General features: G+C 37.2%; 1 protein-coding gene across 1 annotated transcript in view; it reads left to right on the forward strand.

Annotated features, from left to right (window-relative positions):
* The window catches only part of LOC143253274 (cullin-3-A-like), a 115,922-nt gene that overhangs the window by 28,993 nt on the left and 63,929 nt on the right, over positions 1-23,000 (forward strand). Inside the window, 1 exon segment of the mRNA XM_076506869.1 lies at positions 16,981-17,094. Coding sequence (XP_076362984.1) covers positions 16,981-17,094 — 114 coding nt within the window.

Here is a 23,000-nt window from a genome sequence, read left to right on the forward strand (position 1 = left end):
TCACCCTTCCTACTTTCGTTCTTGTCCTAAATGGTTGGAGGAAAAAGAGGTGCAGCATTTGAAAATGACTCATAACATTAGTTATCCTGAGGCTTGGAAATTGCTGTCTGCCACTTCATCTCGGACATATGCTGCTGCACTTCGTTCCACAACAGCAGTGAGATTGCAGACAGATCTGTGCCTCCAAGAGAATTATTCTCAAAACAAATGAAAAGCCTTTTGACCTCAATAATTAAAAAAGTTGATGAATCAACTTCTACACCCATCTCTGTTCCTCCCATACATTCCAACATACCACAAGATCCACACCTTTTGGTTCCAAATACAGGCATTTCTTCAGATAAATCTTTTTCTCTCCCCCCCCCAGATGCAAAACAATCATTCATTTGCATCCTCAGTCACTGGAATTCCCTTCCAACAACAAAGACCTGCCCAATCGACCCGAATAAGGACAGTAAGGAAAAAAGATGTGGTCTTAAACAGAAGGATTCTCCAGCCACTTCACCTATGCATCATTAAAAATGTCCACCTTGATACAATGGAACTGTCGCGGTTTATGTTCGTATCTGGATGACATCAAAACACTGATTGCTTCCTACCATCCTGTATGTCTTTCCTTACAAGAAATATTTCTGAAACCTGCCGATATAGTCACCTTTCGGCAGTTTTCTCTGTATAGAAATGACAGGCTGTGTGATGGATGAGTGCATGAAGAGGAGGCACTGTTGGTTGATCAGCATGTGCCCACCCTGTCTTTGCCACTCAACACACCCTTGGAGGCCATAGCCATCTGTGTTTCCTTGGGTCATACCATCACTGTTTGTTCTCTCTACCTGTCACCTGGAGAGGCATATGATCAACCAGACCTTGATGCTCTTGTTGAACAGTTGGCATCTTCCTTTATAATAAGCTCTCTGATCACAATCTTTCTCTTTTCAATACTGGTTCTTCCACTAATTTTCATGCACCTAGTCAGTCTTTTACTGCTGTTGATCTTTTGGTTTGCTCCCCTACATTATTCTCCCATTTTTCATGGAGGGTTGATAATAATTGACTAGGCAGTGATCATTTTCCTATACTTTTGAGAGAGACTGGTCGTGGTCAGTGCCACCCTACCCGCATGCCCCCGGTGGAAGCTGGATCAGGCAGACTGGTCCACTTTCACTGCTCTCGCAGAACTTGATCCTGCCATCGTCTGTCAGTCATCAATAGATGACTGTGTGGCAGCAGTAACTGACTGAATTATACAAGCAGCTGCTCAGTGTATTCCTCGAAACATTTTCCACTGTATCCTCGTCTGTGGTGGAATCCTGCCTGCCACATGGCACGAAAGGCTCAAAAACGGGTCTGGGATACTTTCAATAGGTATCCCACACTTTCAAACTTGATCACTTTCCAGCGGGCCTTGCACATGCTAGGTGGGTGAGACGTCAAAGCCAGAAGAAATTTTGGATTCAGTTCACAACGAGGATATCTTCTACCACTAGTTCCAAGATCATATGGGACAGGGTTCGAAAGGTCAGTGAGCACCACATTTCAGCCCCCCTCTCGATCTTACTCTTTGATGGCAAAGAAGTAGCTGATGTCTGCAGCATTGCCGATACTCTAGGTGAAAGCTTTTGCCAGGTATCTAGCACTTCTGCTTGTTCCTCTACCTTCATGGCCATCAAGACTTGGGCAGAGCATTCACCTCTTTTCTTTCGAACTGACTATCTCTTTGACTATAATCGTCCCTTTACACTGGTGGAACTGAAACTGGCCTTTCATCGTTCTGGCAGTACATCTGTTGGACCAGATGATGTACACTATGACATGCTACGCCATCTATCTCCTGCTTCTCTTTATTCTTCTCATTTCTTTTAACTGGATCTCGCAGGAGAATGTTTTTCCTAATGCTTGGTACCAGGCTATTATCTTACCTTTCTCTAAGCCTGGGAAAGATCCCGAGATTCCTTCAAACTACTGTCCAATTGCTTTGACAAGCTGTCTCTGTAAGACCTTAGAGAAGATGGTTAATGCTCATCTTGTTTGGTTCCTCGAATCAAACAACCTCCTCTCGCCCACCCAGTGTGAGTTTTGATGACAGCACTCCACCGTGGACCATCTGATTCGACTTGAAATGTCAATCAGAGAAGCTTTTCTTAAATGACAATATTCTTTGATATTGCTAAGGCTTATGACAAAACATGGAGGTATGGCATTTTGCGAGACCTCCATGTATATGGGTTTATGTGGCCATTTACCCATTTTTATTAATTTTTTAATGGACAGGAGATTCCAAGTTCATGTGGGTTCAACACTTTCCTGTTCTTTTCCACAGGAACTTGGAGTCTCTCAGGGCTGTGTTTTCAGTGTCACACTTTTCAGTATAAAGATTGCCATCACTGAACAACTCTCTCTCACTGTCGCAAACGGGCTCTGTGTCGACGATTTTCACATTTCGTGTTAGTCGTCAAACATGAGATATATTGAATGGCAACTACAAACTGCCCTCAATTGTTTACTGAAGTGGACCACGGCAAATGGGTTTAATTTCTCTCTAAAGTCGTTTGCATGCACTTTTGCTGCTAACAGGGTATTCGTCCTGATCCTGATCTCCATATCGGTAAACTTTTTCTGCCTGTGCTCCCTGAGACAAAGTCCTTGGGACTTATTATTGACAGTAAGTTGACCTTTATACCACACTTAAAGCAGGTACGGGTCGAATGCACAAGAGCACTGTACATCCTCCATGTCCTCTCTACCACCAGTTGGGGAGTGGATCGATGTTCCATGTTAAAGATATATCGTACTCTTATTCGATCGAAATTCGACTATGGATCACTGGTCTATGGCTCTGTCAGATCCTTGGCCTTAAAGATGCTGGACCCAATTCAACATCAAGGACTTTGACTCTGCACTGGGGCTTTCCACACCTCCCCAGTTCAGAGCTTATACGTAGAATCTCATGAACCTCCTTTGCACCTCATCTGTTTGCAACTGTCTTTACTATATGCTTCAAAACTTCGTTCCTTACCAAAGCGTTCCACCTGGGGTTGTGTTTTTCTTCCTCAGTGGGCCATACTTTTTCAGAAAAGGTGACCTGCCATTGCTGCTTTTGGCCTTTATGTCCAGGTGCAATTGGATGAATTTGGTCTGTCCTTGGATAACATTGCAGAATTCTACGGTCAGACCATCCCACCATGGCTTATTACAATCCCCAAATGTGACCTTTCTTTAAGTCATATGAAAAAGGCAGATACTTCCAATTTGAAGTACCGTCTTTTATATACTGAACATCTTTCGAACAATCTTTCCATTCCAATTTATATGGATAGTTTGAAATCAGGTGACTCTGTCGGCTTTGCCATGTTTTGTTGCGGTTCTGTGGTTGCGTGCAGAATCACCTCTACAGCTTCTGTGTTCACTGCTGAACTGTACGCAATTTCTTTTACCCTGGATCATATTGAAGCTAAGCAGTACTCGAACTGCATTATTTATACTGACTCTCTTAGTTCTCTACTGGCACTGGAATTGCCTCATGTTGGTTCACACCCTGTTCTTGCTGATGTTCAAAACTGACTGGCCCATTTCTCATTAACATCTACTTTTATCCAGTTTTTCTGGATACCAGGCCACGTTGGTATTCGTGGGAACGAGCTTGCAGACAAGGCAGCTAAATCTATCTGCTCTGGCACTATCACCACTGTGCCTATTCCATACATAGACTATTGTCCTGTATTCAAGGCTTGGCACTGTGCAAGCTGGCAGTGAACTTGGAGTGAGCAATGCGACAACAAGGTTTTCCAAATAAAAGCTATATTGGACTTTGGCTGTCTAGCTTTCATAAGTTGTTCTAACTAGGCTATGCATTGGTCACAGTTTTTTAACTCATCATTTTCTTTTATCTGTAACTGATGCACCAGTGTGTAGTTTGTGTAACACTCAGATTACTATAAGCCACATTTTACTTTCTTGCCATTGTTACGACTCTCAATGACGGCATATTTTAAACATGTTCTGTCCCAAGGTTTGTCCATCACATTAGATGGTGTTATTGGTGACGGTGACACTGTCCACCTTGATAAAGTGTTTAGTTTTTTAATGGCCATTAATCTTTTTAATGTCATTTAAGTGTTTGATATTTATTCATTACACCATTTTAATTGTGGTTCCCTTTTAAGAGTCTCAATCTATCTAGTTTAATTTGAAATTGGAAAATGGCCATGACATTAAATAACTTGATGCCAGGACAGGAAAGGCCAAATTCGGGTGACTAACGCTGCTGTTTGATCTATCCATTTGAACTACCCGTTAGTTGTCCTGGTGAGTTATTATTACAATTTTGCTGCATGTCTTTTAACACTTTTATTACTTTATCTTTTGATACTGGCCATAATGACACATAACTCGGAACCAGGACTGGAAAGGCCAACTTCAGGTGATTGACAGTTATTCTTGTACTTACCTGTTAGTCTTCCTGGTTGGTTATGATCATTGCCATTATGCTACAGAAAGTCCTTTACAACTTCTATTACTGTAGTTTCTCTCATAACATTGTAGACTGGATGTCAACATTGGTTTTATGCTATTTATGTTTTTAATTGCTGTTTTGTTTTTACTTTCATTTCCTTTTATGAATTTTACTACATTTACTTTACTTTTACCTTTTTACCAGACATTTGGCAAATTGTTATTACAATTTTGCTACATTTCTTTTAAACTTTACCTTTTGATATTGGCTGTAATGACACATAATCCATAACCAGGACTATAAAGGTAAACTTCAGGTAACTGACATTGGTTCTTGTACTAACCTGTTAGTCTTCCTGGCAGGTTATGATAATTACCATTCTGCATCAGAAAGTCTTTTACAACATCTCTTACTCTGGTTTCTCTCTTAACATTATAGACAAGGTGTCAACATTGGTTTTATGCTTTTTGTGTTTTTCAGTGCTGTTTTATTTTACCTTCATTTCCTTTTATGAATTTTACTACATTTACTTTATTTTTACTTTTTTATTGGACATTTGGTGCAGATAGCCTAGCTGCTTTGTGCCATAAAACACTAAATCAACCAACCAACCATTTAATGTTAATGAAATGCAAACTTGCACATTTTTATGTTTCTGTATTTCAGTACCATATTAAATACGCTCAATATAGTTGACAATAATCAGCCAAGATTTTGAAAACATTTTATATGTATATGTGTACTTTGTAATTATTGAAACTTATACAAATTAACAGTTTAAAAACTACATACATGAATAAATATTATTACTTGTATGTATTTCTTAATATTTATACAACAAAATTTGTATGTAACAATAAAAAGTGTAATATTTGTTTATGTCCTGAGCTCTCAAACATCTGAAGTTTATTGTATGTGGCTCTTATGTTAAGCAAGTTTAGCCACCCTTGCATTAAGCCTTGTAAAGGCTGACTGGCTGATATTACTGTACTATTTGTATACTATTATGAGTAAAATATAAGGGGATAGCACTTGTCCCTGTGAATCAGTGGATTGAATAACTCGGGGTTGGTTTGCTTTAAAAAATTATGGAATGTGATTAGCTTAATACACTGCTCCTAATGCATGACCCTGGGAGTGGATTCTTGTATGTAGTGAGGGGACCTCCCAGAGAAGATTCTGTACTTTCACTTTACCTCCTCTGAGATCTAAACATCCACTCGCATGGTGACTCGTGAAGCAGAGGAGAGGATCCTGGTGGTTTGAGGAGACCAACCCTAACACACTGATTTGGCCTTGAATTTCTTTAGATGGGCAGCCTTGAGTAGCCCCCTTGGGTCAGTCGGCATGTCACTTTGGATGTACTCAACATGTGTTGTGGACATTGTATCTGATGCTCACAATACCCTGGCAATGCTGCAGTGTTCTTGTTTGGCCTTGTAGTGTGCCTCCCTCTTAGTGCTCCATGGTGGGTGGGGACAGTGGGCATCAAAATGTTCCTTTTTTATGGATACTCCAAATAAAAACATAAGTAAAATAGTGGAAAAACAGTCCATAGGTAAATGACCACATCTTGATGATTCTGAGCAGCAATCTTCAACATCTGTAACACCTGTTGTACCTCCTTTTCTTATACTACATTCTCTTTCAGACAAACCTTTAGGGCAGATGTTTTCCTTTTCCATTCAGAAGGGACTAGAGGAACTTGCTGGCTCTCCAAAGTCGGTAATGAAACTCTGCTCTGGTGACATTGGTGGAAACATCCACATCTTAACACAGTAAACTCTTCATGCATTCAAGGGTGATTGGGGATATTCCTGTTGAGGTTACACCCCATGCTACTTCGAATTCATCAGAGATCTTTGCTGGTTTCTTCACCCAAGGAGTTTTTGCAGTGAGGCATATTTCTACTTGCAAAGATGGAATAATGATGGTGACCAATGTCCTCATTCTGACATTTACATCACTGCATCTACCTGCCACCATCAAAGCAAGCTACCTTAATTGTAGGGTATGGCCATACATTCTAAACTCTCAGATTTTTCCAGTGTCAGTGGTTCAGTCTCTTGAAGATGTAATGTCATGGTTCCTTGATGTGTGCTTGTTGTGATGGCAAGGACCATGATGCCTACGAGTGTGAAATGGACCCTCATTGCATCAGTTGCAATGGCTTTCACTTGTTCTACTTTGACTGTTGCTCTAAATGGTTGGAAGAGAAAGAGGTGCAGCATTTGAAAACAATTAAAAACATTACTTACTATGAGGCCCAAAAGTTGCTGTCCACCACTTCATCTCAGACGTATGCTGCTGCACTTCATTTCACTACTACAGTGGGAGTGGAGACGGATCTCTCTGTGCCTCCCAAAGAATCGTTCTCAGAAGAAATGAAGAGTTTTTTGACCTCTATGGTTAAAACAGTTGATGAATCAACTTCAACACGCATCTTTGTTCCTTACATACATTCCAACAAATCCCAAGATTCTCTTTCTTCAGTTCCAGGTACAGGCATTTCTTTAGATACATCTTCTCCCACCCCGAGATGCAAAATTATCATTTGTTCATGTTCTCAGTCACTGGAATTCTCTTCCAACAGTAAAGACCTGCCCAATTGACCCAAGGCAGGATCTGTGGAGGTTGAAAGACCTTTGTCAAATAAAGAGAAAAAAGAAAAATGACATAGTCATAAACAAAAGGGCTCTCCAGCCAGTTTGCCTCCACATAAATAAAAATGGACACCTTGATATAATGGAACTGTTGAGGGTTACATTTTAATCTGGATGACATCAAAGCAATGATTATTTTTTACCATCCTATATTTCATTCCTTACAGGAAACATTTCTGAAACCTGCTGATATAGGCACCTTTCAGTGGTTTTCTTTGTGCAGAAATAACAGGCTGTGTGATGGCCAAGTGCATGGAGGGGTGGCACTGTTGGTTGATCAGCATGTTTCCATGCTGTCTTTGCCACTCAACACACCCTTGGAGGCCATAGCCATCCATGTTTCCTTGGGTCATACCATCACTGTTTGTTCTCTGTTATCTGTAGAGACCTTGATGCTCTTATTGAGCAATTGCTGTCTCACTTTTTAATCCTTGGGGACTTTAATGGAGATCATTCCCTCTGGGGACGTGCTGATATTGATTGGAGGGGTCACTTCATAGATCATTTTTCTTTTCAGTACTGGTTCTTATACTTATTTTCATCTACCTAGTCAGTCCTTTACTGCTATTGATCTCAATTTGCTCCCCTTCACTGTTCTCCCAGTTTTCATGGAAAATTGACAATAATCCACAAAACAGTGATAATTTTCTGATAATTTTGAGAGAGACTGGCTGTGATGGATGCCACCTGATCTGCGTACCTAGGTGGAAGCTGAATCAAGCAAACTAACCCTCTTTCACTGCTCTTGCAGAACTTGATCCTGCCATTGTCTGTGTGACAGCAGTAACTGACTGTATTATACCTCCAGTGGCTCAACGTATTCCTATAACCTTGACACATTTTCCATGGTATCTTTGTTTGTGGTGGAATTTTGCCTGCCACTTGGCATGGAAGGTTAAAAAATGGGCCTGGAATACTTTTAGTAGATATCCAACACTCTTGCACTGCATTGCTTTCAAGCAGGCTCTTACACATGCTTGACGGGTAAGACGTCAAAGCTAGAAGGATCTTTGGATTAAGTTTACAACCAGCATATCTTCTACCATCAGTTCCAAAGTCATATGGGACAAGATTTGAAAGGTCAATGGGCAATATAACTGTCCCCCTCTCAATCTTACTTTCTAATGGCCAGGAAGTAGATTATACCTAGAGCATTACCAATACTCTAGGTGAAAGCTTTTGCCAGGGATCTAGTACTTCTTCTTTCTTCACCTTCTTAGTCATCAAGACATGGGTAAAGCAATTATCTCTTTCCTTTTGAGCTGATTGTCTCTATGTCTATAATCGTCCCTTTGCACTGGTAGAATTCAGACTGGCCCTTCTTCGGTCTGGCAGTACTTTGGTTGGACCTGCTGATGTACACTATGAAATGCTGCATCATCTATATCCTGCTTCTCTTGTTATTCTTCTGATTGTTTTTAACTGGATCTGGCAAGAGAATGTCTTTCCTGATGCATGGTGCCAGGTTATTTTCCTACCTTTCTCTAAGCCTGAGAAGGATCCCAAGATTTCTTCAAACTACCGTCCAATTGCTTTGACGACTTGTTAGTGTAAGAACTTAGAGAGGATGGTTAATGCTAATCTTCTTTGGTTCCTCAAATTAAACAACCTCCTCTCACCTATCCAGTGTGAGTTCTGATGACAGCACTCCACCAAGGACCATCTGATTCGACTTGAAACGTCAATCAGAGAAGCTTTTCTCAAACAACAACATCTTGTATCAGTATTCTTTGACATTAAGAAGGCTTATGATACAACATGGGTGTATGGCATTTTGCAAGACCTCCATATATATGGGTAACATGGCCATTTGCCTATTTTTATTAAAAATGTCTTGATGGAGTCCCTCAGGGCTGTGTTTTGAGTGTCACACTTTTCAGTATAAAGAGTAATCCAATTGCTGAAAAACTCCCTTTTGCTGTTTCAAATGGGCTTTGTGTCGACGACTTTCACATCTCATATCAGTCATCGAACACGAGGTATATTGAGCAGCAGCTACAGACTGCTTTCAGTTGTTTACTGAAGTGGACCACAGCAAATGGCTTTAACTTCTCTCTCTTTAAAATCGTTTGCATGCACTTTTACTGCCAGCGGGGTATTCACCCTGATCCTGAACTCTGTATCAGTGAAGTTGTGCTACCTGTGGTCCCTGAGACAAAGTTCTTGGGACTTATCTTTGACCATAAGCTGATCTTTACACCACATTTCAAGCAAATACAGGTCGAATGTACAAGAGCACTGAATATCTTCCATGTCCTCTCTTCCACCACTTGGGGAGTAGATTGATGTTCTATGCTAAAGATATATTGTACTTTTATTCAATTGAAACTCAACTATGGGTCACTGGTCTATGGATCTGCTAAGACCTAGGCCTTAAAGATGCTGGACCACGTTCATCATTAGGGACTTTGGCTCTGCACCGGGGCTTTCCATACTTCCCTAGTTTAGAGCTTATACATAGTCTCATGAACCTTTTTTGCACCTTTGTCGTTTTGAGCTATATTTACTATATGCTTCAGAATTTCTTTCCTTACCTGGGGTTTTGTTTTCCTTCCTCGGTGGGCCATATTTTTTCAGAACAGACGAGCTGCCATTTCTTCTTTTGGCCTTCATATCCAGGCACAGTTGGATGAATTGGGTCTATCCTCAGATAACATTGCTGTATCCACTGGTCAGCCCATCCCACCAGGACTTCTTACAGTCCCCAAATGTGACCTGTCCTTAAGTCATCTGAGAAAAGCAGACACTTCTGATTGGAAATACTGTCTGTTAATTGTTGAACATCTTTTTAACCATTCTTTCTTTTCTATTTATACAGATGGTTCAAAATCAGGTGACTGTGAGGGCTCTGCCATGGTTTGTTATGGTTCAGTGGTTGCATGCAGAATTCTTTCTACAATTTTGGTGTTCACTGCTGAACTATATGCCATTTCTCTTGCCTTGGATCACATAGAAGCTAAGCAGTACTCAAATTGCATTATTCATACTGACTCGATTCATTCTCTTCTGGCCTTGGAATCACTTCACGTTAGTTTTTACCCTGCTCTCACTGATATTCAAAACTGACTAGCACATTTCTCTTTAACAACTTCTATTCAGTTTCTCTGGATACCAGGCCATGTTGGTATTCACAAGAATGGGCTCGCTGACATTGCAGCTAAATCTATCTGCTCTGGCACTATCACTACTGTGCCTGTTCCATATGTAGACTATGGTCCTGTATTAAAGGTTTGGCTCCATGCTGTTTGGCAGTCGACTTGGAGTGAGCAACGTGGAAACAAACTTTTCCAAGTAAAACCCACTATTGGACTTTGGCCATCTTGCTTCTGCAAGGACTGGAAAGAGGAAGTTGTTCTAACTAGACTTAGCATTAGTCACAGTTTTTTAATACCTTATTTTCTTTTATCTATGACTGATGCACCAGTGTGTTTGTCTGTGTAACACTCAGGTTGCAATAAACCACATTTTACTGTCTTGCCATCATTGTGAATCTCAATGATGGCACCATTTTAAACATGTTATGTCCCAAGTTTATCCGTAACGTTAGACAGTGTTATTGATGATGGTGACACTGTCCACCTTGGGAATGTTTGTAGTGTTTTAAGAGCTATTAATCTTTTTAATGCTATTTTAAGATTGTTTAAAATTTATACACTAGATGATTTTTAATGTAATTCCCTTTTAAGAATCAAAGTACACTAAGTTTGATTTGAAATAAGAAACTGGCCGTAATGACTCGAAACCAGAACTGGATAGGCCAACTTCAGGTGACTAACGGTGACTTTTAAAACTACCTGTTAGTCTTCCTGGTGAATTATGATAATTACAGTTATGCTTCAGAAAGTCCTTTACAACTTGTATTACTATAGTTTTTCTCTTACTGCTGTAGATTAGATGTAAAAATTGGTTTTAATGCTATTTGTTTTTGGAACTTTGTTTTGTTTTACCTTAATTTCTGTTTATGAATTTTACTTTTAACTTTTTACTAGATGTTTGGTGCAGATCGCCTAATTGCTTTGTGCAATAAAAAAACAAACCAACCTAATGCATGCCTTCTCCTTCCTGATGTTGGATGTAGTGCAGATATCTTCCTCTACCATTGTAGATAATTTTAAAATACTATTTCTGCAGGGGGTGGACAGATGATTTTCCTGCAAGGTAACAGAGTTAATTTCTTCTGCTCTTTCAGAAGAGGGTGAAGAAGAGTCCCTGGATTTTTTTCTAGGTGTTGGTAGGAGAGACACTAACCTATACAGGAGGCTACTTGTAATACTAGTTCAGATTTGATGCTCAGCTATCTGGTTGTGTTGATGTGGCCCAAAAGTGGTTCAGTACTTTGTTCATGGAGGAGAGCCCTTTGTCTTGTAATTTTGAATGGTGAGTGGTTCCATCCTTGTCCTTAGTTGAGCACACTTTGCACTTCTTTTCAATAATTCTGCAGACAAGAAGAATTTACCTTGCCACTTGGTTGTAGAGTGAAGATGAGTTTTCATTATTCTAGGTTGGAAGAGTTCTGTTCCCATATAAGATCCCATCGTTCTTCAACTTGAGTAGAAGGTTTTTCCATTTCAATGGTATTTACTGTCTCATCATGGTTTCATTGACTTGGAGTGCATCGCTGTATAGCTACAGATTGAGATAATTTATAAGTGTGCCGTGTTTTTTTTCTTGTTGTGTGTGTGTGTGTGTTGCAGTCCAAAGGTCTTAGCCACCAGTGTGGGATATAGGGACCATGGCTTTATAATTTCATCCCCCCACATTAATTGTCATTAGGTTTGCCACATTTTCAACTGTGAGGTGGCTTCTTTTACCTGAATATATGATAGTCATTTTTGAAAACCTTTCTGCATCTGTGGAACTAAAAACAACAGTATTGATGATATTTTTAGCAGTTTTTGGAATCTCCTAATTATGGCAATGTCATAGGACATTTTCCCCATAGTTGCAGAAATCATTAATGCTGATTTTGTGATGAAAGAGCTTGCTGAATTTATACAATTTTTCTTCAGCGGCTTTCCAACGGACAACAACTTCATCAGTATTCCAAGAATCTGCTTCCAAGTATGTTTATCAGTTCATGAATTTTATTGTCATTTTCTTGTGCATTATTTTTTTGATTTTAAGTGATAACAATCCATCAATCTGGCTTTCATATTTTTTAGTTACTGCTTTCAGTATTTTTGATGAGGAAGGCCTACACATTTTTGGTTTTCAACAAAAAATCAATATTCATGAAGGCATCAGAAGCAGTGGTTTCATCAATTTTCTTTTCAAAAGTTCCCCTCCTTTCTTTGAGCATTTCAAATGCCTTAATGGAACTTTTTATTAGTTTCTCAGCTCTTGCTAAATTAAAATTTCTGGCTTGAAGGGCATTAGAAAGTAAAGAAATTACTTGTAGTATATCTGTCATTATTGCCAAATCCTAAGGAAGAATTTGTTGCAAAGATGGCTAACCATTCCAGAATATTTTTTTTAAGTAGAAAAATATTTATGTAATGCCAGATAAGCACGCCATGCAACAAATGTTGATCTTAGGCTGCAAGCAGCTCATCTTGGTCCAAAACTACCAATATTCAGAATTTTTAGTCCATTTTCTTCTGAAATGTTGAAAAGTTCCATTTGGTTTTTGTTTGATTGGTGAAAGATCGTGTAGATTTTAGCTCTGAACACTGTAAGGTGATTCACTTGTTTTATATCAATGATAGAATCATCTAAAACCAGTTGGAAGTGGCGATTTAAGAAATGCCAAATTGTGATGTCAGGAAAATCATTTTTAAGTTTAGAGCTTACTCCTGATTTGTGGCCAAGCATTACATTTGCACCATCTGAGCAGAATGCAACCAAATTATTTTTTCAAGTATCCACTATCAAATTCTATGTCATGCAAACTTTTTAATGGAGATGTGCATATAGTTTCAGCATCCTGTTCTTTCAACTTAACCAAATAAAAAAAAAATCATCATTGGTGACAAATCAGTTTTCAACATTTCCAAAAGTTATGATCACTGGTTTTGTAGATATGGTTAGTTTTATCAGTGATGACACATTTTTAAATTTTGTTCAATTGTTTTAGTAAGTACTTTGTTTTTAAGTTCCTTTGTAATGTTATCAACTATTTTAACAGCGTTTTTCTGAGAATGTAATTCTATTCCCACGTCCAACCCATTTTTTTGTTTGTAGCTCAATCTCATCTTCATTGTCAGAAAATGGCTTGCGTCATTTTGCTACACTGTAGATTGTATTAAAAACTTTGCCTATGGAGCCAATATATTTTTGGCTTATTTTATCTAGGCATTTGGTAATTGCATCATCTGCATAATCTTTCAGTTGCATTGCACATATATTGTGTGCCTGCAATGAAAAAGTTCATTTGTTTTTTATGAGAAATGCTTGCTGGGCAGTTTTATTTGTGTCTGATGCTTCAACATTGTAGCTTGTCTATTTCATTGATATGTGAATTTCCTTCATGTTTATGGAATCAAATTTAGTGAAGTGATCACAACCAAGTTTCTTGCTGTGAACAACCAAACTATCATATTTGTTCTTGAATTCTTCAGGCTGCTTTATACTCCAACAACCTGGAAAAGCAGTTGCTGGATCTTCATCTCTAGTTTCAGCAGTATCAGAAGCAGAAGTTTCATTGCTTCTTGAAGTTACTAGTGTTAGATATTCAATTTGATCTTGCTTTGAAGTTTTAGTTCTTGGAGTTTTTTCTTACCATCTCCAGTATATCATGTTGCCACTTCATTTTAGGGGCTGAAGCCTGAAATGCCAAAATTTCTTTATTCAAAAATAAATGTATTAATATAACTTCTTATTAAACTTTCACTACAAGGACTAAAAGTGTAGAATTATTTTCTAGTTATTTTTATAAAGTTTCATGTGAAAACTAATTTTATAGATGACTGATACCAAATGCTCACACAGGAAAATGTAGGCCTATATTAGGCTATTGCAGTGTTCTTCTTCTTTCATCTATGATGGCTAATCTGTCACTTGTAGAGGGCTGTGCAAATCCAGTCTTAAATGTTATTGTACTAATTTAGAATTGTGTTATTGCTCATGACTTTATGTAGCAAGAATTCCCATAGTGACAGTCGATTACATAGCATGAACTCCCATAGTGCCAGTCAATACATTGCATATCTAGCATCAGAGGGCTAATAGCTAGTAAGAACCAAGTTTGGCAAACCCATGAAATATTGAAGGACAGATTCTTAAGAAGTGGTGTGAACTGGTTGAATCCCACCACTGGTTACTCAGTGATCAAAATATTATATTCCTGAGGAATTTAACATTGCTTCAGGAATTTCATCTTTTTAGTTAGCTTTCCTATTTGGGAATACATGTTCCATCTATATTCCTTTAGTTATGACCAGTGGCAGTTATCAAATTGCATGGATTAATTACAGAACAATTTGAGGAAATGCAACTTTATAGGAGGGAGTGTAACCTCCCTGATAACCTTTCAAAAACTGAATGTAATTTTATTTCATTGGTTCAATTCCTGCTAATCAATGGGGTATGAACTAATTTAGCATTATTTAATTCAGCTGTGCCTAGGAAAATAAAACAATCAGTGGTACAGGTACTAAATGAGAAGAAAGGTATGGATGAACATCCTAAGTAAATCCAGGAAGTGTGAGGACATATCAGTTGAAGATCTTGTTACAAAGAACACAACAGACTTATTCAGATGCCTCAAATTTTCTCCTGGATTATAAACCTGAGTTATGAGAACTTGGAGAGGAGTATAAGGAGTTACTATAGATGATTCAACACTTCATTGAGGTAAACAGAATTTCTGAAAGTTGTGTGGCTCTTATTGAGGATTTTATCAGGACATCCATTGTGTAATGTTCTGTTTTAGGCTCAAAGAAAGAGAAAGGATTTCATATGCTTTTAATATTATTAAACAATAATGTATGTTCCATTATTATTAATTTCTTCGTGCCAATGATTCACAACCTTCTGAATGTCACTTGTATACAATTCTTGGGGTTTGGAAAAAAAGAATGTGGAGAGGGTAGTTTTTAGATCTTCATGTGTTCCAAGCTCTTTTCCATGAAAATAGTTCTGCAAACTTTAAAATAGATGATAATCAGATGTGGGCAAGGTCTGGAGAATAAGGAGGATGTGCAAGTTTTTCCCACTGTAGCTCTTCAATATTTGCATGTGTGATCCTTGTTATATGGGGCCATGTATTATCCTGGTGTAACACAACAACTTTACAATGGATCAAATCAGGCCTCTTTTCTTTCAGTGCAAAATTCAAGCACTCTAACTGTTAACAATAGAAGTGTGATGTAATCGTTACATTGAGTGGCAGCAACTTAAAGTGGATCATGCCAACATTATCCCACCAATGCTTAACAAGTCTTTCCTGGGGGTGGAGATTCCTTTTGGGCTGTGCTTTAACCAATTTACCTGCACTGAGCCATTGTCTGCAGCACTTAACATTTTTATAAAATATCCATTTTTCATCTTCAGTTACTAACGTGTCCAACAAAAGGTGAGTTACGTCCATGAGAGTGAAGAGAAGTGCAAATGTCTACTCTTGCTAAGGGGCTTCTGTGAAATCATGGGGGATCCATTTTCCAAGTTTTGACACCTTTTCAAGCTGTTGCATATGATGGTGAACTGTGTTAGTTCTTCAACTGTTACAGCACAATCTTCATCAAGTGCAGCCAGCAGCAAGTCATCATTAATCTCAATGGGACAAACTAAACATGGTGCATCACTTAAGCTGCAGTCACCTGATCTGGACTTTTGAAACCATCTTTGTCATTTTCTTTCATTGAAAGACTCCACACCATAAAAACTTTGTATGTTTTGTGTAGTTTCTGCTGCACTACTGCCTTTTTTAAACTCTTAAAACATTATATACCTAATGTGCTCCTCAGACACATCCATCTTCATTAGGGTTTATTTGAATAATCATCTGAAATGAGTTGGGTTAGTTTCTTTTGTTTGTCTGAACATTTTTATACACAACCTGCTACATATTTTAGTCATTAAAATCTTCTACAAAGAAATGATAATGCACTTTCTGTATTAAATTTTCGGACATTACTAATGAGATGACCTGATAATACCGTGATATTAAAGAAAGAAGAACTGAAACAATTCCTTCTTCAAGTTGTGCAGGATCATGGAACACACTATCCTAACAGCAGAAAGGAAGCAATAACAATGCAAAAGTGATTGAATTAAACTAAAGTCATATATTTGTGTAATTATACTGTGGTGAATGTAATAAAATAATGATACACTTTATGTCCTTTATAATACTTAAATATAATTTCCATCACATAGTTTGTATGATACCAGGCAACATCTAAATGTAATCCAAGATAGATGATGATTAACATTTAATGTTTATTTTATGTGTTGCAAGAAAATTACAGAGTGATAGCCTTTGGATTTTTAGCCTTTAGTTTCACCTCCAAATAAGGACCATCCTACTGTGCTGTGTATGTGTCTATATATGTATGTGTGTATATGCAGTGATTGGATTAAATTATAGGTAGAATGCATTAACATTATTTTTAAGTTGTTATAACATCTCTTACACTTTTGTTCTTCCAAAAATATTTGGAATTTGAGAAACGTTTGGCCTTACTGGACTAAATAGCTGTGATTCTTACTATTTTGAGATACAGTATGCTAAATGAATTAAAGATATTTTGGTCAGTGATTTTAAACTGAATCAGAATAAAGTATGTGTTCTGAATAAATACTTAAACTATTTGTATATATCATCATTATGATGTATGTTTTGCCTTGTAGTTTAGCATTGTTTAGGTACTTTGTAGCAAACTGTTCTTTAACATCTAACAATTAGTTTCTGAATCTACTTCACAGGTTCGAGAAGATGTTCTTGCAGCCTTACATAATAACTTCTTGCTCACATTGAATCAGGCATGGAATGATCACCAAACAAGCATGGTAATGATCAGAGACATACTTATGTACATGGTAAGCCTGAAATGTTTTAATAAAATTGTTGTAACTGCAGTGTTTTTTATCACATTACAAGGATATTTCATCTTTAATTCATTATTTAATTTTAAGTGCTTTATATACACTAAATTTTTTTTACAAAACTCTACTACCTAGGCTCTCCCATAGCTATCTAAACCTTCATATGTTTTTTAGGCATTGATAAATCTTATGAACAGTGCACCAGTCTATTATACCCCTATTTTTTGCTTCATTACAACAACTTGTGCTGATCGTATAGCCATTGTATAATTCTTTAAGGATGAGAGTGTAAATGGGGACAGGATTGTAGGGGGCATTGTAGATGGATGTTTGGTTATTAATTAGTATAAGTATAGAGGTGTTCCTTTATATTGGTTTTAGTTGTTGTTCAAGTAGGGCTTCTTTGTTTATATTTGTTTTCCTACTTATTATCTGGGTGTTTTCTATGGTTATGTTGTGTTTATTTGATTTGCATTATTCAGAAATCTGTGAAGGTGTTTTTTGTTTTCTTTGAATCTAATTTCCATTTTTCTGCTTGTTTCTCCAGTACAGAATTTGGGGCAGCTGTTGCATTGTATTTTATAAATTATGTTAGTGTTATGTGTGTCAGTGTGGTTTTTACATAGTTTTGTATCTGGTTTTTTTAAAAAATTGGTTTTTACTGGAACGCTGTTTTAAAAGTTTTTCCAAATGTTGGTTATTTTTTCACTAATGTCGGGAACATATGGTATGCAGCAGTGTAAGGTTTTGCAGTTTGTTGTATCTTGTTGGTCTAGGTGTGTGAGTATAATTTTTCCACTGTTTTTGGAGGAAATTTGTTGAATTATTCTATTTTGTTGATTCCATCGTTAATTTTATCCCATTGCACTCTAAACTAGTGCAAGTATTTCCCTCTACCATCACAGCACAGTTTTTACATTCTCAGTCAGTACTACAGTGCTTAAATGCATATTTTCACATGTTCTTCAGTGAAATATCGTTCATTTTTGTGTATTTTTAAGCTAGTTTTCACTTTTAGTTGGAATCACTTGTAATTTAGTTCTTTCACTTATTTTTTTCAAAAAGTCCAAATGGACTTATGAATTTTAATGTGGCTGAGGAGATACAGGCATTAAGTTTAAGTTGGATATTTTTGGTGCTGCTCTTGCTTGTTCTCCCCTCCCCTAGGACCATGCTTCAGAGGAAGTTTATCATCAGGGGGAGGACAATTTTGACTTGGTTTTTCCTGTTTTTTTTTTTTTTTTCAGCCAGTTGCTTAACACTGACAGTCTGGAGAGTCTGCCAACCTTGCATTTCTTGCAACCTTATTGTTCAGATTTGTCAAATTTTATATGTTACCCCTTTAGCCTTTGATTCTTCTACTTCTTACTAGTTGGAAGAAGAGCCTTGTTCTAATTATTTTCCTCTCTTTCCAGACATTCGTTTTTATGCTCAATGTTTTTCTGTTCAAGTACAGTCAGGAGTGAGTATGCCTTGGTCTTTGGACCAGTTCTCTCCTGTGTACTAACATGCCTTGAATCCCAATTTGGATTCTCAGTATCTAGATTCTCTCCTTCACTTGTGGTGTTCTAATCCTGATGTTTTGGTTCATTTTAAGTCCCAGTTTACTACAATTCACATTACATTGATCAATCTTTTACATGTTCTTTCTTCTTTACAGTTGTCACAGGCCTTTAACCAATCTCCAGACCATCCTGTGGTCTATTATGGAGAGTCCCTCACCAATTGAATTTTGTGTTTTGGGGTTTTACTCAGGAGGGATGCATTACTTGTGTTGTGAGTCTCCCCCTTTAATTATTACAAGAACTTTATCAGATCCCATTTCTTTGGAGTCCAGTATTAATGTGGCGAGATTTGTTCTACCTTGCTTCTCATTTGACTCATTCTACTGATTCTGCTCAGTCTTTGCATATTCAAGTGTCCCATGTTCCTTCTTTTTTCTTTAGTTCCAACATTCTCTTTCTTATACCCATTCTTATTCCCCTCAGTCTCACTGTTATCTGATGACAGGATGTCTTTCAACGACTACAACTTTTTCTACCATCTGGAAACCATTCACAATGGATCCATGAGAGTTCAAGTTCTGCTATTATGCTATTAATGTTTCCTGAATCCTCACTATGCTTCTTATGTTTTCCTTTATCCCAAGACATCTGGTTGTGTGCCTTCTTTCCTCTTTCCCTACCTTCTCTTTCCTATATATACTCCTGTTCTGATCCTGGTCATCTTTGTTCAGTCTGTTTCCTTCATTGATAAATGTCTCACAGTGAATCCTTTTAAGAATCTTGTTTTCACCTTTTTACACATGGGAAGCCCTCTGTTTCCTGTGCCCTTTCTCCTGTTACTGTTATTGGCTGAGTACAACTCATCTGGCTAGCTTATTTTGATTTGTTAGTGGAAGATCTCCAGTTCTTTACTATGTTGTCGTACGAAATATGCTATGCCACTTTGTCTTTAGGTAGTCCTACCTGCTGCCCGTTGGAGAAGATTGTACAAGCAGGAACATGGACAACTCTTAATATATTCATTACACATTATTCACATGATATATCTGTATCCTCCTTGGTTGGGTGTCATCTTCTGCCTTTTGTGATTTTTCACAAGTCTGTTTGTCTTTAAATGGGAAAGTTGACTTTTTTTAATTTCACTTAACATTTCAGGAACAGTTCCTTTTCTTTGCATTTCTGTATCCCACCTGGTGGCTGATATTGCCTGGTCAGTTGTACTGAATTCTTTTATACTAGCACTTACTCTACATCTCCTTAACTCTTTCTGTGGAGATGAGTGTTTCTGTAAGACCATCAGATGCTTTTCTGGTAGTGTCTGTATTTATTTATGTGTGTGTGTGTGTGTATCTTCTATAGCCTGTCACACATGGACTTCCTAAGTAAAGCAGATAGGGATTTTTGTTCATCTCAACTGACCTGTGATTCTTGCAATGTGGGTCTTTCTGATTTTCAAGATATGAAAATGCATACACTCAATGCACTGTTTCTGGTGGGTCATTCCTTCAGTCTCCCCATGTCTTCTCTCCCCCTTTTTTCTTCTAGTGGGTCACAAGGGTCCTTGCCACTTCTGCTTCTTGGTCGCTGAAGTGATGGTCCCTGGAGGTTTCCTCAGAAGTAGGTTTAGTACAATATCAAAATCTCATAGTAGTATGAACTAGCTTAATGAGAAGAGAGATGTTGTGATTATGATGTTTATTATACACATGTCATAGCACTATGTTTATTTTATGAGACACTTCCATAGAATGTTTTCTGCCCAGGTGGACCATACTTGATGTAATCCAATGTATACCAAGGGTCTTCTTCAGAGGTTTCTGTCTGAGTGGACCTTACTTGACCATCTTGTTATTGATCCAAAGTGTTTCCCCTGGATGTGTTAACCTGGGCAAACTTCACTTGTTGATTTCTCTATCATTTTTATGTTGCATATTACATAAGAATATGATAAATCTTTTATGCAAGGTACTTCCTCTGGATGTGTTTGCTGTGGCAGATTAGGTTTGTTGATTTTATAAACTTATGAAAGGTGCTTCCATGTTGTTTTTGTCCTTGGACTATATTTGGCAGTATAAGCTGTACCTCAAGGTACTTCTAGATGTTTTTCAGCCTGGGCAGACCTCACTTGGCCTTCTAGCTCTAGCCACATATTCTCTTCATTTCTGCTATGTTTCATTTTTTTTTACTGGGTGTAAAGCATACTTCCCAGAAGTAGAACTATACCTCACAGGTGTGCCTCATATTTTAACAGTAGCATACTTACTTTTTCTCATAGAAGTTACTCTCCATTTGATTATTTCTTTAAGTGCCTACACCTGTGTTCCTCCACCTTTCAAATATGGAATTGTTGCTACAGGGGAACGGGTGTTTTGAAGTTAACATTTTCTAACACTAAAAAGGTATTTCTGATATGTACTTACCTCTTCTCACCCACTTTTCACCCTTTTTCCCCACTGATTTGCTGGTGTTTTGGGGTTTTCATATACCAGTTCTTAAAACAGGATTGTATTGCAATGGTTGAGGGGAACTAGTTGCATTAGTTTAGAGGGCTCATTAGGAGGTCACATGATCAGCAGCATGTTGGTGCAATAAAACAAAAAATGTAGAGGTATAAAAGACTGGTGTATTGTTCATAAGATTTATCAATGCCTAATGCTTAGAGGGCAAATGAAGGTTGAGAGAGCTGTGGGTGAGAGGTGAGTACTTATCAAAAATACATTTTCAGTATTGTAAAATGTTAGCTTTGGTTATCAGTTGTTGCCTTAACAATTAATGATTGAAGTCCTTAAAGTTTATTTGATAGTTTAGTTTAAGTAAATTGTAACAGTACAAAACATAATTGTTAACAGTAATATTATTTAACATATATTGGAGTTAAACCTCAATATGTGCAATTATTAAAATAGTAGATTAAATAACTATAACTTAGGTGGATTCATGTAATTAATGAAAGTCAAATAAATAGTCTCTTTGATATTGATAATGCCAAGCAAGTTGTTTTAGAATGTCAAATTTATTCATCACTACAATACTGTGCAATGATAAGCAAAGGTCTTTGGATGTGCATAACCTAACTTCAATACTGTTTGTACTGGCAAATGAGGGGTATATTTATTTACTTTTACAACAATGGTAACAATCAAATAATATCAATTACTTGATAGGATTGCTTGAACTGTCTTTGGCACTGTCTGAGTCTAAACACAGGCACTGATTGGTTGAATTGAAAGAAAGCAAGGAAACAAAATGGCATAAAATTAATGTGTTGTGCAGCTTAGTGCTTCATTACTGGAAAAAAAAAAAAACAGTGTTGAATCTACCATTAAAATCCTAGATGTGGACTCAAAAAATGCAAAAATACTTTGACTTCCATGAGCTTAGAACTGTTCAAGATTCAAGTTCTGCTTAATACATACCTATGCTCAAATAAAATGGGAGAAAATACTAGGTGCCATGATGAAATTTTTAGTCACTGTTGTGATCTAGCACCTGAGATTTGTCAAGGTTTGTTCTTAGTTTTAATTTCAAAAAATTATATGAAAAATTTTTAATCTTCACTTACCTGTGTTATCTGATACGTCTGTGCTTTGAATTCTCTCCTTATTTTATATCTTGAATACTACAGGTTCTTCAGTGTTCAACCAATTAAAAACACAAACTATACATAATTACAAGCATGATTATCGGACTTGAACCTGCTACATTCTCGATTGGCTGAGATATCAGTAAATTTGTCAAATTCATTCAGAACCCCCCCCTTTCCCATCTCTGTTTTTCAAGGTAATTATGTAATCATTTGTACATTTTTATACCTGATAGAAAAAAGCAGCAGATTTTTCTCTAAGTTAATCATATACCTTTTTTATTTTTAGCATGGTGTTAGTGGAATATATTAGCTGTTAGATCTACCCAATCTAATACACAGGCACTTTTTTTAAGCTTGTGCATCTTATGACTTCTTTCAGTTTCTATCAGAAAGTTATTGTCAATTAAATTTGTAGCTGTTGAATGTACCTTATATAATGTACTTTTTTTTAATTTGCTTATAGTTAATTTAGAATGCTGGATAAATTACAGCAGCTTAGGGTATTGCATTTTAATGACTAATTTTGTTTTTAGATAAAATGCATATTTGATAGCTGTATACATTTTTATTTCAACAACCAACTTGGTGAGAAATATTCTGGCCTAACACAGTTATGCTTGTGATTGCAGAGATCATACAGACAAGAATGATATGTAAAGGCTCCACTGTGATTTGTTGTTATTTTGAGGAGATATAAACTGCTTCCTTGATACAAAGTTAACAGCTGAGAATGTGAAGATAAATAATTTTAAACTTGAGGCAACTATCCATTTAAAAAAAAAAGAGAAAAGATTTTGAATTTACTTTTT

This window comes from Tachypleus tridentatus, chromosome 6 (assembly GCF_004210375.1).
Source record: "Tachypleus tridentatus isolate NWPU-2018 chromosome 6, ASM421037v1, whole genome shotgun sequence".
In the NCBI taxonomy this organism is placed as follows: domain Eukaryota; kingdom Metazoa; phylum Arthropoda; class Merostomata; order Xiphosura; family Limulidae; genus Tachypleus; species Tachypleus tridentatus.